The sequence below is a fragment of the Propithecus coquereli genome, unplaced genomic scaffold (assembly GCF_000956105.1).
Source record: "Propithecus coquereli isolate 6110/MARCELLA unplaced genomic scaffold, Pcoq_1.0 Scaffold95, whole genome shotgun sequence".
NCBI classification, from domain to species: domain Eukaryota; kingdom Metazoa; phylum Chordata; class Mammalia; order Primates; family Indriidae; genus Propithecus; species Propithecus coquereli.
The window spans coordinates 852,762-866,895 of NW_012155840.1; the positions used below are offsets into that span (position 1 = coordinate 852,762).

A 14,134-nucleotide genomic window follows, 5' to 3' on the forward strand; every position below is an offset into this window, starting at 1 on the left:
CAAAACACTGAAGAAGATAACCAAAGATAGAGCTGCAAAAATGACCACAGGCATGAGGAACCAGAGTCAGTATTCCCTGAACAGAGTAAATATCCATGGGGAAGGAAAAGGAGACCTAGAAAAGACAACTTACAGAACATGTTTACTTCAGAGTCAGTTACGTAGAAAAAATGGCAGCTTTTCTCAAGATTTATACATAGGTTTAAAAGAATGAAATGCAGAAAGGCAAAGGTAAAACACAGCTCTGAGACCAGACTGACTAAGCAGTAAACTGAGTCCCTGAGTTCAAGTCCTGCTCTTCTGCTACTTAATAATTATGTGACACTGGGCATCTTAGTCTCTTTGTCTTACTTTCTTCAGCTGTGAAATGGAGCCAATTAGAGTCTCCACATGAGAGTTTCTGTGAGGATTAAATTAATTATATTAATACATTTAAAGTGTAAAACAAAAGCTTTGTCATATAATAAGCAATCAATAAATCTTTTGGTATGATGAGAATGATGATCATGATTACAGCAGTAATGACAGCGAGATATGAAATTCAACCCATATAACAAATGAGCAAATGTGTACCCCATCCCATCAATCCTGATATACCCCCAACCTTGTTTATTAAGACAAGGTAGCATTTTCCACCCATCAGATTGAAAAAAACTTTAAAAAATGATCCTGTGATGGGCTAATAAGGACGTGGGAAAAAGAGAAGTCTCATATATTGGAAATAGAAGTAAAAACTGGTATAGCCACCTTAAAAAGCAAATTGACAACTTCTAATAAAGTAAAAAATACATATAAATCCATGGGCCAGCAATTCTACTTCTGGATATATTCCCTAGATAAATTATCCTACATAAGTGTAAAGAAATAGGTATATTTACTGCACAGAATTATTATGATAGCAAATAACTGTAAACTACCCAATATTAACCTGATAATAAACCTGAATAAACTGTGGCATAGTCATATATTGAAATACAACGCAACTAAATTGAATTAATTAGATCTTTAAGTATCAAACATGATAGATGTACAAAACATAGAATTGAGAGGAAAATAAAGCAAGCTGGGAAATAATACATACATAGTATGATATCTATTTTGTAAATGAAAATCACATGTAGAATAAAAAAGTAACATACCCTATTTCACATCTTAAAAATGACACTTCACTAAAAAGTATTCTCTGTTTCCACACAAAGTAAATTTTTGTTGACTTCATGAATAAATGGCCCATCACATTTCCAATGCTGTGAAGCATGTTCATAACACTTACTCCTCATTTACTAAAAGCCCTGGTTATTCTGATCAGCTTTTTCATCATGTTCTACGAACCTTCCCCTAAAAGTAGCTTCATGCTTCCAAAGAAGCACTACGTTAGTGAGTACAGAGTACCTTCTTTACAAATATTTATGGAAGCTTCAGACATTTTCTCTATGCAAGGTAATTACCACCTTTAGAGATATCTTAGACTAATATGAAGGTTAAAACTGAGAAGAAAAGCATAAAAATCTTCCAGTCCACAAGTTATGTTCCTCTTTCACATAAGAAAATTTCATAATGATTCCTGTGTTCAATGCTTTCTCTTTGCTCAGTTATTAGTGACCAATATTATATCATGATATTAATAGAACAAGGCCAACCACTAATGGGGTACTCACTATGTGCCAGGTACTATGCTAAGGATTTTACATGCATTATCACAATTAATTCTCCCCCAAATTTAAAAGGTTCTAGTATTATTAAAAGATTCTATTTAAAACTCCATTTTGCAGATGAAGCAGCTGAGACCTAGCAGAGATTAAGAAACTTGTCTTAGAAAGTGTCAAAGCTAGAATTTAAACATGGCTCTTCTTGACTTCAACTATTTTGCATAGTGTCTTCTAAAAACTATTATACTTTTCATCTCATAATTTTCATATTAAAACCGACCAACTTATCTTTTTTCTATGTGATTACTGTCCTCCAACAAATTTCAAGTTTATCTCTATGACCACCTGCTACAAAACAGTTTCATCTAACGTACTTCTACCCCCACTGATTTTTTTAACCAAACTAAATGACTTTTGAAGAAACTCAAATCAAAATTTATTTTATTAATAGATGGCTGGAAATGCTTACAGTTTCTTTGAAAGCAACATAAAATGACGTTTTCGGTATTTTGAAAATATTTAAATGTGATGGCTGCAGACTCAAGTTCATTTCTGAGCAGGGAAAAATCATTAAACTGTATTCCATCTCTGAACAGCAGGAATTCTTTTCTTGAGCATTTTATGTACTCACTATATAACAAATACTAATGTTTACTAAGCACAAGGCACCATGATGATGGTTACCTTTAGATCTGTTTGGAGGGAATATCCAATGATGATTACTTAACATTTTACACTTAAAGCAAAATACCTTGTATTATTCTTTAATTGTTTCATGCGTTTCTATATCTTGCCCAGCCAAGTACATTAGAACTTCCCTGAAGGCAGGATTTATGTTTTATATTTACTTCCCTATTATTCACAAAATCATTGGCTTCAAGTCTAGTTCCATAATCAAGACTCAATAAATTCTTATTAAACTGAAGGTAACTTAGCATGAACATGTCTATCTCTTAATAATGCACAATGATATATCTGAGTATATTTAGAAAAATAACTTCTCTATTATATGTGAGACTGATTCTGGACAGACATGCCTTAGGATAAACTCAGCCTGTGTGATAACAAGGCTGCTTACTTTTTCACATCACACATTTCGAATATATATGTCTGAATATCTAGTTTCTACAAATGCTAGATAAAATTTAAATGAGCATTTAGTGTTATACCTAGGATCCGATTCAACAGAATGTATTATCTATTCCAACTACATACACATAATTTTATCTAGTTAATTTTATTTAGTCCCTATTATGTGCCAGATCCTCACATACATGTTAGCTTTAACCCTGTGTGATACACATTATTTTCTCCAGTGTATACATGAAGAAATGGACGGTTAGAAATAGTACACAACTTGCCCGATGTGACAAATATCAAGCTGTAATCCAGTACTTGAAACCAAACTTTCCTATCTTTAAACACTATACAGCCATTGAGTGAGCAGAATACAGAAATAGTCCTTACCGCCTGGGCTGATTCCAATTGCTGTATGCTGCATTTTGAAGTTCACTTTCTTCTCCTTCTCCCTCTTCACGCTCTGGTAGCTCTGGAATGTCTCTGTTTACAGAGTTACACAATGAGTACTCAAAACCCTAGTAAAATCATGCAAGGTTGTCTTATACGTACTTTATTATTGGTTTCTGAAAATTGTTGGTTCTGAAAATGCAGAACTGCTTTATATTTTCACCATATCTGGCTAATAAGTAGTATATATAACATTTTTATAGCAGGGGGAAAAGAAAACCTAACAAAGCAAAATAAAAATCTTACATTAGAATCAATCTACCATAACAGTCTGGCTATATAGCTGAATACAAAAGTCTCGTCTAGTCTGTTTCTTTCCTGACCAAACATGGGAAAACAAAAGAAAGGAGTAGGAAGAAAGGGATAAATACCAAAATTTTAAAGAAAAACTCTTCAACAAGTATTTCTTAAATTCCTACCATGTGCAAGAATCTGCTAGAGGCTCCACGTGGGTTATAAGCATGCATAGCCTTGATCCCTGACCTGAAGGAATGTCTCATTAAGTATGACAGAAATTTAGCATCTCTGCTTCCTAATAATAGACCAAAACTTCCCCTTCGACTTTGGAAAAAAAAGTGGAAAATTCTTCTGGTCCAGCTTCAGCCTATCCAGAGGACTGGATACAGAATACTTCTTACAGGAAGTAGTTTACCATGCACTTGTGTTCAAGGTTACTTTTCAATTTCCACAGCAATTCAGATTTTGCCAAACGCCAAGCATATCGTGAAATATGTCCAGTCTGTTGACTGACTGTAAATAAAACTACAATAACAACTATATCAAGAAATATTTTGTTTTTCCAATGGCATACTTTGCATCAACAAATCACATTGTAAGGACAATAGAGAATGGTCGAATTGATTACAGTGTGTCCTTACGCTGTTGCTAAAAGTCAGATTTCTAAATAAACATGTCCACATGTTCCTTTTAAAGTAGAGAAGACAATAAAAATTCTGATTCAATAAATGTTTTCAGTTGATTTTTATAGAAATGAAAAATCTAAAGAAAGTATATATTCAAATTACAGCCATTCTTCACTGAGAGGAATACTAAACTATCTCAAATTATATAATCTTTGGACTTTGAGATCAGAAGTCATGTAATCCAATAATCCATCTGTGCTTGAATGTGCTTCATAACATTCTGGCAAGCACCTGTCCAGGCTCTCCTTGAACGTGTCGTTTTTTTCTTTGGCCTCAATGATATATTTGTTTGTAAACCCTTACAATGAAATCTAATAGGTCCTACCCCTCAGTTTTGTGTTTGAATTCCCCTCCTGTGAAAACTGAAGAATAAGGCTCTGAATGAGGCTGGGATTTCTAGAGTCTAAGCCTGATGGTAGGGCAGAACTGTTGGGAAGAGACCTAAGAGAGAGGTTCTAAAAATGATGTCAAGGAGTTGACTGAGAAACAGACAGTCCAAGTGAAGTCCCCATCCAGAAGATGCAAGGGAGAGAAGTGAAAACTAGGCCTAAATTCAGCTGGAGAGAATATGATAGAAAAAGCAGGTTTTACGGATAGACAAGATTGAGAACTTAGAAAGAGTCCCTAAAATATTAATATATAGTGACAGCCATAAGATGAGGGGAGGAGGTTCTTGGCTCTAAAGCCTAAGCTGTAGGAAGTACTCAGAAACATTCTTAACCATGCTGCATCATGCTTCTGCCATTTTAACTACAAGAAGATAAATATCCTGAATTGTCTCATACAAGAACCCCAATGTCTTGAAATGATTCTGTAATCTTGAATCTTTTCACTAACCCAACATGCTGCCCTCCTCTAACTGTGCTGCTGTTTATCCATCTTAGAGTGTGGTTTCAGGGACACAAGTATCATGTCCTTCTGCACTCACTCAGCCAAAAAAAAAAAAAAAAAAAGACTTCTGTGCCCCTGTTACCCTGTCTGTTGCATACCAATAAAATTTCTATCAACTATAATAACTCTTTATATCTGTATATAGGTTCCAGGTAAAGTAACTGGCACAAAGACACACAATAATGTAGTAGAGCTGAGATCTGAATCGAGGCCATCATACCAAAACCCTGAGCTCCTAAGCTCCATGCTATATTGCCATGTATTTTTGTGGCATATGTTTTATAGACTTGCGCAATCTTTATTTGGATCCATTGGTTAGGAACATGAAGTCTGCCTGCTTTTATTCTACACGTGGCTCTGACATTTATTAGCTGTGAGACTCGGGCAAGGTACTTAACCTATCTCTGCTGCAGATTCTTCTTCTGTAAAATGCAGATCCTTTTGTTCTGTTTTAAGCACCTGGATATCAGGAGCAAGTACACTTTATCTGCAGTGACAGACACAGCTAGTCACAGCATGGGATGATCCAGGCCATTCTCCTTTTTGTGCTGGGGGTAGAAGCACAATGCTGAAAATGGCTTTCGTTCTAGTAACTTTTCAGTATTTTAAAGCTAACTTAAGAGGACTAAGATATTACCTGGTATATTCTTTAAGCCATTTGAAATAATATTTCAGAAGGACACAGAAATGACTATTTTTATCATTTTGATAAGAAGTACTGGGAAACTATAATCAATTCACGCTGTTAACCCTGAGATGGAAATCTTGGAGTAGAGCGTGGCTGAGCTTTGTACAAGGTGGAGTGAATACATTTGTCCCCACCAACCCCTCTTGAATGTGGGTTCCACATCCATCACCAACTATAGATCAAAAATATTTGGGAAAAAAATGGATGGCTACATCTGTATTGAACATCTACAGAATTTCTTTTCTTCTCTTTATTCCCTAAACAATACAGTGTAACAACTATTTTCATAGTCTTTATATTGTATTAGGTATTATAAGTAATCTAGAGATGATAGACAGTATACAGGAGGAAGTGCATAGGTTATACGCAAATACTATACCATTTTACATAAGAGACTTTGAGCATCTGTGGATTTTGGTATCCTCAGAGGTCCTGGAACCAATCCCCTATGGATAACGAGGGATGATTATACTCCTTTTCCCATAAAATTCATGAGTCCTTTAAGGACCATGACATTCCTTCACTTTATCAAACACCTAACAGACCTTTCCCTTTCTCTAACAGTTTCTGCGCACTGCACTCATGTATAATTTGCAGAGGAAACAGTGATGCAATATAATGATAAATACAGGGTCATGGGACACAAGAGTGTTCTGGGATGTTCTGACATCCTCTAGGGAATGGTAGAACTCTTCTGAGAAGACCTCAGAATGCTTGCAAGGCCATTTCTGCTATACTGTATACTTAAAGAGAAATTTGTTTCTCAGTTACCAGTGCCAAGTTAAAAAAAACAGGCCAAAAACTGAAAGTACAAAATGGTACATTCTTCATGGAAAATCAGATTGACATTATTTCTTTCTCTGCTCTGAACTCAGTCAGAAGCAGCATTAAAGCCCAGTTCTTGCCTTTCCTGTGGGGGGTGGGGGGAGGGACAACCTTTCCCTTTATTATTTAAAGGTTCTTAATATATTGCATATTAAGAGCCTTCAAAAAGTTTTCTAACACACATACATGCCATCACCAACATTCTCCGTAAGAACAAAAATAAATATTAAAAAATATTTCTGGATTTGCATGTATGTTAATAAAGGAATAAATAACATTTCTGAAGATATATGATGATATTTATAAAAAAGGAAAAACACTATACAAAATCATACAAATTGTATGCTCTAAGAAAATAATAAAATCATATTTATCTATGAGGTGAATTATCAAAATTTAACATGTTAGAAGTATTATGCTGGATGGTAGAATTAAAGGATTATTTTAATTCCTTGATTTGAATATTTATATATTTCTGAAAATTTCCATATTATATAATATGTAATTGGGAGAAAGTGAAGAACATTTTTTTTAAACCTTGGAAGAGAGAAAGGCATCAGACTTTTTCTTTGCTGCAGTCCTCTCTGACTCTGGATTCAAAATTCCTCTTTAAAACTTGCTGTATTTTTCATTCATTGTAGTTGACTTAATGTTTCATTTACCTGCCAGTGTATGAAGAAAAAAGGTCCAGTGTCATTATTCCTCCAGATTGTTGTTCCAAGCTCATTTTGAACTCTTCCAAATGTTCTGCAGGCACATAAGTAATTCTGGAATAAAACACAATCCATGAAAGCAAAGAGAAACAAAGTTTTGCTTATTAGGAAAGCTTCCAAAATACAGAAAAAAGATTTTATTGTCTTTTCATCCCTATTTTTCCACACATCTCTTTTAATTGGCATACTGAGCAGAGAATCCAAACTTCAAAATCATAAAGTATTCTACAGGCAAGAATAACAACAGAAATTAATTTTTAAATGCTGCTGATAAACTATGTGTTTACCAATAATCATATGGGGGAGAAAAGCAGTATTATTTATTTTTCCAAATGAGAAGGCTAATAGCAATTTTTTGAAGTTAAGGAGACCCACAAATCCTTGAAATAATAACTGTCAGTAATAACATCAATTTTGCCCAAAGAAGTTGGGGTTCCCTAGCAGAAACAAATTGGGTATACTCTATTAAAACACTGAATATCACAAATTACTTTCCATAATACATAATTAACTATAGATATTAACAAGAATTATAAATAATTATATGAGCTCTATTAAAGTTATGAACTCTTAAGTCTGAAGTAGAAGTTAAACCATTTAAGTTTATGGAAAGATTCTTACTAAATCATAGCAATTTCTTTTAAATTTACTTTGGTTTTAAAGAAAAGCCTGCTGTTTACACTTGCATGGCCATTTACTAATTGAACAAGTACTGACTGAATGTCTATTACGTGGAAGACACCATGCTAGATGCTGACTACTGCTGTAATGATTAGAAACTGATATTTGAAAATTCAAGTTTACTACTGTCCTATAAGGCTATTTACATAGTTGATACTTTTAAGTAAGTTGTTCCAAGATTCTCAAATTAATCAACAGAAAGGTAAGAGAAATACTGTATCTAAAGTCAATATATGGGGTTTGTACAACTAAAAAAAAGTGTGTACAAAATATGCACGATATAGAAATCATGAAGACTATTAAACCATCTGTCCATCATTCATCAGTTAAGACAATAAGTATATAAAATCTCAGCACTGAATGGCAAGGATAAAATGATTGTCTTTTATGTTTTAATAAAAATCATACCAATGATATAATTTATTGAGAAGGATTATAATTTTAGATATATTGGTTATTCCATAGAAAGTATTCACTCTTCCACTTCCCCAGTGTATGAGGTCACTTATGTTTGGAGTCAGAAAAAACAGTTATATTTTACACAACAAAAAATACAGATAAATATAAAACCTAAAATCTTAAAAGACTGTTCAAGAAAACTGGTATTGTTTAAAAAGCCAGGAAAAGGAGAGGAGGTAAAAGGCAGGACACAATAACAAAAATAATAATCAGTGCAAAGTATTTAATTTTAAAACTGGTTTAAGAAGGTAAAGATGTTTCTATCACAAAGAATGTTGAAAATGAGTTTTCCTCTATATTTGTTCAAAGCTATTTTTTCTTTTACCAAAGGATAGAGAGTGAGGAGTTTTACAGATATTTTTCTGATACTTTGGGTAGCAGCAATAAAGAGCAAAGGAGGCAGTTGTCATAAATATTTAGCCCAATGTAGACAGTGAGGCCACCAGAACAAGCATCCCACAATGCAATTGCACATGCAGTTCAATTCTAACACACGCGTGGTCACACGAGCACACAAAACCTCCAAATCACCAACAAAAAATCCCAAAGCTGAATTACAAGCTGCATAAACACACTGAAGCAGTTTATTTGAGAATTGTACTCAAAATTATTAAATGTAAACTAACCTTTAGTTACACAAAGAGTAGAAGAAAAAAGAATACCATTAATGATGCCGAAATGTGATATGGCTATTAATGCAGAGACTGAGCCTCCACGTGCAGACAAGATCATTCCCTTACAAAGGAGCTTGAAAGCTCAGTAGTTGGAAAACATGATTTTCAAATGAGTTCACAATAATCAGTGCAATACGAAAATGTAACAATCTCATGGCTCTGCTGGAATTTATGTTCTTATATAAATGAAGAAAATAAGTCAAAATTTATATACTGAATATATATTTGGATCTATCGCTGCATTGGGACATTACAAAAGCACAAAATGGTTTTCACAGACAAGTTGTAACACACAGCCATAATGAGCTTTTGAATCACCGATACTCACACATAAAAGGGGGCTCGATCATCAGCAGGTGCTGCAGAAAATCTAGAATGTGAGGCATACGCCGCAGCATCTTTTTACAATGGTGTTAACAAATGTCAATGTCTTGTGCTAAATGTGAGATGCATACATATGCAGTTAAAAGTGGGTGCTCCTGGTTGATTTTTTTTCCCCTTTCCACCTCCCTCCCGTCTACACCTCCCCCAGAAAAGCATCTGCTCTTTACTGGTGTCTATAGCAGTGATTATTAACAAGCATGGAAAAATGTAACTGCAATCAATCTTTTATTCCTTGATCAGGAATTCATCCCACACTTTAGGTTAAGGCAGGTGAATTCTGATTCAGCTCAGTAATTATCTGGCAGATGTTATAAGCAGCTGCTGCTAAGCGTAAAACCCTGGCTATTATTACAGAAATATAAGAGCTCCTGGCAAGGTGGAGTGAGAAGTGAAACAGAATGCATTCTGGTGAGGCTTCACATCTGGTTTTCCACAGAAAATAATGAAACCTGGAACTTAAACTGGCTGTTCTTGAACTCTTGAAACCCAAATTATCTACCCAGGCATGCGTGAACACACACACACACAAAAGTTCCTTGCTATCTATCGTAAATAGCAAAAAAAAAATCAGTGCATTGTCTCAATAAGCAATGCTTTCCTTAAAACCAATCACTTATGTAACTGAACCAGAGTCTTTTTTTAAGTCCCTACAATACACCTCTCCACCACCACCCAGATTAAGCTAGGTTCATAACAAGAAATAAGCAGAAAGAGATGTGGATGGAGCCTAGATCCAGGTAATGAGTACAAAGCTTAATGGGCCAGAGGCAGTGCTGTGGTTCCATTCAGAATAATGGAAAGACTGGACTTCCCTTTTGGGATGATTACTCACATAGCTTTCAAAGTAATTCTAAACCTTTAGTTTCATTCATGTGGCAAGTTTCATTCATTCACCAGGCAAGTGATGGGAAGGGGACAGGGCCAAAAGTGCTTCATGCAAAATGCACAGAACATGCTGTTCAGCCTTGGTCAATCTCAATGGCTGACTATCTGTGCTTTATCACCTAACATATTTTTTTCTAAAAAAGAATATGTAAGGATGATTTTAAGTTCTTTCTATCTTTGCCTCAATGAGTCAAGCTATAATTAGCTGAATAAGAACATTGGTAAAACATTTGAGAAGAAATCAATGTGTTTGTTGACAGAGCGCGCGCACGCGCACGCGCACCTGTGAGAGAGAGATTGGTTGACTGATTTCTGGAGGAGGGAAGGTTGTAGGACTTTTCTTTTTTTTTTAAATGTAAGGTTCTATAGAACATTTTGCCTCCTGAGAACCTAAAGCAATTACTTACAAAGCTAGCTCTCTAGATGGCCTTTACGGTCATCATAAAGCTGCTGCCGGCATGACTGGGTAAATTCTGCTGAATCAGCAAGCAGGAGGAAACATACACAAAATTGAAAAAATGAGGAAAGGGAAAAAAAGACTTTTTGAGCTTGAAAGATCTACCTCAAAACTTTTCTTGAGTTAACTAGATGCATGACTTATGCCAAATTGTTGGCACAACGGTCTTATTTTTTGACCACTTTTAAAGTTCTATAGTACGTTAGAGCTAAGTGGTAAGGCTAGCACCAAACACCAATTCTGGTGCTCAGAGTGCCAAAGAGTTGGCCGGGGAACCGTATCAGTGCACAGAGCAGAACACACACATCATGACACAATAAATATCAATTACTAGGCCATCTACATTTTATACCACATCTAATCTATGTAAACTAAAACCTTGCAATAAATACATAAGCTCCACGTGGATCTATATCATTCATCTTTTAAGCAAAAGGAAGGAACACTGGCCACAAGTGGTGAGGAATGCGAATAAAGTTTCTCTTTTCTCGTGACAGAAAGACTGATTTATCTTTAATGATGTTCATTTGTACTCGAATTATTACAAGATAATTAAGGAACAGTAACATGATCTGATGATCTCCTAAAATATAAATGTCAAAAAGGCATTCGAAAATATGAAAGCCCATTAGTGAAAATTCTTCCTAAAAATAATACTTCTTTTACGAAACACAGCAGAATCCACTCCAAATGGCATATACTTTTCTGCTTTTTATTGACGGCAGAATGAAAAACAGATTGTAAATATAGCTTTTGTTACCTAAGTTCTAGCAATACATAGTTTGCAAAAGAACCAGTAATATAGAATGCAGTCAGTAAAATAACATTAATACAAAAAAGTCTCCCAAACTGGTAATCATTAGATCAATTTAAAGTAAACAATCTTTCCCTGGGCTCTTATTTTATGATTTTATCCCTCAAATATTAAACACAAATATTGAATGGTTAACGATAGAGGAAAAAGCCATATTGATGAGGTGTGACAATAAAGTCACGAACTTATTTTTATGTTGGCTCAGGGAACATTTAGTGACTTAAAAATCAAACCACATATATGATGTGCTTTTAGTACATTATGGGATTATGGGAAATTTTAAGTACTTCCCTTCAAAACATCTGACATAACCTATAATCATACTATGCCAACATATTAGTGAATCCCCTCAGGTCAAGAGGTAGTTCAAGAAAGGGTAAGTTATAGTTCAGACAAGCACAGTTCTATATGGTCTTTCTCATGCCTGGCCCTTAAAGAGCTGGTTTGGTTCCAGGATTCAAAAAGGGCAATTAGGTACTGTACAATGCCTTATATTAAGGCCAATCCAAACTTCTTTCTAAGGTCCTAGGAGTGGACCTTCCTGCTATGTGAGAGCCACATCACCTTTCGTAAGTAGGGTTGTTATAGAAATCACTGGAGAAGTAAAATTAAAAACACAAAGCAACATGTTTTCAAAATATCAACATTGTTATAGTCTTAAAGAGACTATATTTACAATCAAGAACTAGTCAAAAGTAATCTCTTGAGTGATTTATATTAAATAAATATGTGATAACTTTTATATCTCAAATAGAAGTATATACTAAAAAAAATTCTGATTAATTAATTGAATTTCCTGAATTTCTCAAGCCAAACTGGGGCCCAAATGATACTTACTTTATGTCAGGCCCAATGAGTGAATGTCTCCTCAACAGAGCTCGTGCCTGGGCATTGGTTAAACTGATGGTAGATTCTTCATTAATGGACAAGATGCAGTCTCCAACGGCAATCCGGCCATCTCGACTAATGGCACCACCATGAATAATGCTTCGAACAATCATCCCCAAGCCATCTTTATTAGCACTTACTGTCATCCCTATGGGAGAAGAAAAATGCAGATATGTATTAAATACAAATGAATTTGAAAATTCATTTTAATTTTAATTTAATAGTCCCTATGGATTTGTAGATAAAAGATAGGAATAACATTTTTAGCCAATAAAAAACAGCAGGAAAAAAGGAAAAAGTATTTGTAACATAAATATTTTGAGTCAATTTAAAAATGTTTGTGAAACTGTATATGGATAAAAATACTCCATGTTAAATACATTAGAGATGAAGCAGGTCTACACTGTGGAATGAATGTACTTTAGACCATTTGATATGTTGCCTCCTTAATGTGACAGTGTCAAATTAATTTATTCTATAATAGCAGGTCATCTCTTATACATGTAATAGAATAAAAACAGGAATACAAATGGAAAATCAATTCTATAAATTAAGAAATTCTCTGCTTTTACCTTGTTTCTAGATCATTTGCTCATTCAGAATCTATTTACTATATAGTTACAACGTGCTAAGTACTATGCTGTTTGCTTAAAATAGAAAAGCATAGCATAGAATTCCTAGCATCAAGATTCAAGTCTTGCTCTTTCTCGTGGCGCCTCGGAGGCAACCAGCTGCTTCAGGATGAAGCTGAATATCTCCTTCCCAGCCACTGGCTGCCAGAAACTCATTGAAGTGGACAATGAACGCAAACTTCGTACTTTCTATGAGAAGCGTATGGCCACGGAAGTTGCTGTCAACGCGCTGGGTGAAGAATGGAAGGGTTACGTGGTCCGAATCAGTGGTGGGAACGACAAGCAAGGTTTCCCCATGAAGCAGGGTGTCTTGACCCATGGCCGTGTTCGCCTGCTACTCAGTAAGGGGCATTCCTGTTATAGACCAAGGAGAACTGGAGAAAGAAAGCGCAAATCTGTTCGGGGTTGTATTGTGGATGCCAACCTGAGCGTTCTCAACTTGGTTATTGTAAAAAAAGGAGAGAAGGATATCCCTGGACTGACTGATACTACAGTACCTCGTCGTCTGGGGCCCAAAAGAGCTAGCAGAATCCGCAAACTCTTCAGTCTGTCTAAAGAAGATGATGTCCGCCAATATGTTGTAAGGAAGCCCTTAAACAAAGGTAAGAAACCTAGGACCAAAGCACCCAAGATTCAGCGACTTGTAACTCCACGTGTCTTGCAACATAAACGCCGGCGTATTGCTCTGAAGAAGCAGCGTACTAAGAAAAATAAGGAAGAGGCTGCAGAATATGCTAAACTTTTGGCCAAGAGAATGAAGGAGGCCAAAGAAAAGCGCCAGGAACAGATTGCCAAGAGACGTAGGCTGTCCTCTCTGAAAGCATCTACTTCTGAGTCCAGCCAAAAATAAGATTTTTTGAGTTAAATAATAAATAAGACCATATTCTAAAAAAAAAAGAAAAGAAAAGAAAGTACAGTTGAGCCTCGAACAATAGGGAGTGAGGGGTGCTGATCTCTGTGCAGCCAAAAACTCACACATCACTTTGACTCCCCAAAACTTGACTACTAATAGCCTAATTTGAACAGGAATTCTTACTGATAACA

At 35.3% G+C, this 14,134-nt stretch overlaps 2 protein-coding genes across 2 annotated transcripts in view; one reads left to right on the forward strand and one right to left on the reverse strand.

The window, feature by feature from the left end:
• MPDZ (multiple PDZ domain protein) overlaps positions 1-14,134 on the reverse strand; it is a 179,965-nt gene that overhangs the window by 46,506 nt on the left and 119,325 nt on the right. The window contains exons 22-24 of the mRNA XM_012665003.1: positions 12,408-12,606; positions 7,166-7,270; positions 3,117-3,209 (exon numbers count right to left, since the gene is read on the reverse strand). Coding sequence (XP_012520457.1) covers positions 3,117-3,209; positions 7,166-7,270; positions 12,408-12,606 — 397 coding nt within the window. The remainder of the gene's footprint in view (positions 1-3,116; positions 3,210-7,165; positions 7,271-12,407; positions 12,607-14,134) is intronic.
• Positions 13,161-13,987, forward strand: LOC105827009 (40S ribosomal protein S6). The gene has a single exon (XM_012665034.1). It carries the CDS (start codon positions 13,200-13,202, stop codon positions 13,938-13,940), a length of 741 nt encoding a protein of 246 aa, XP_012520488.1. The 5' UTR covers positions 13,161-13,199; the 3' UTR covers positions 13,941-13,987.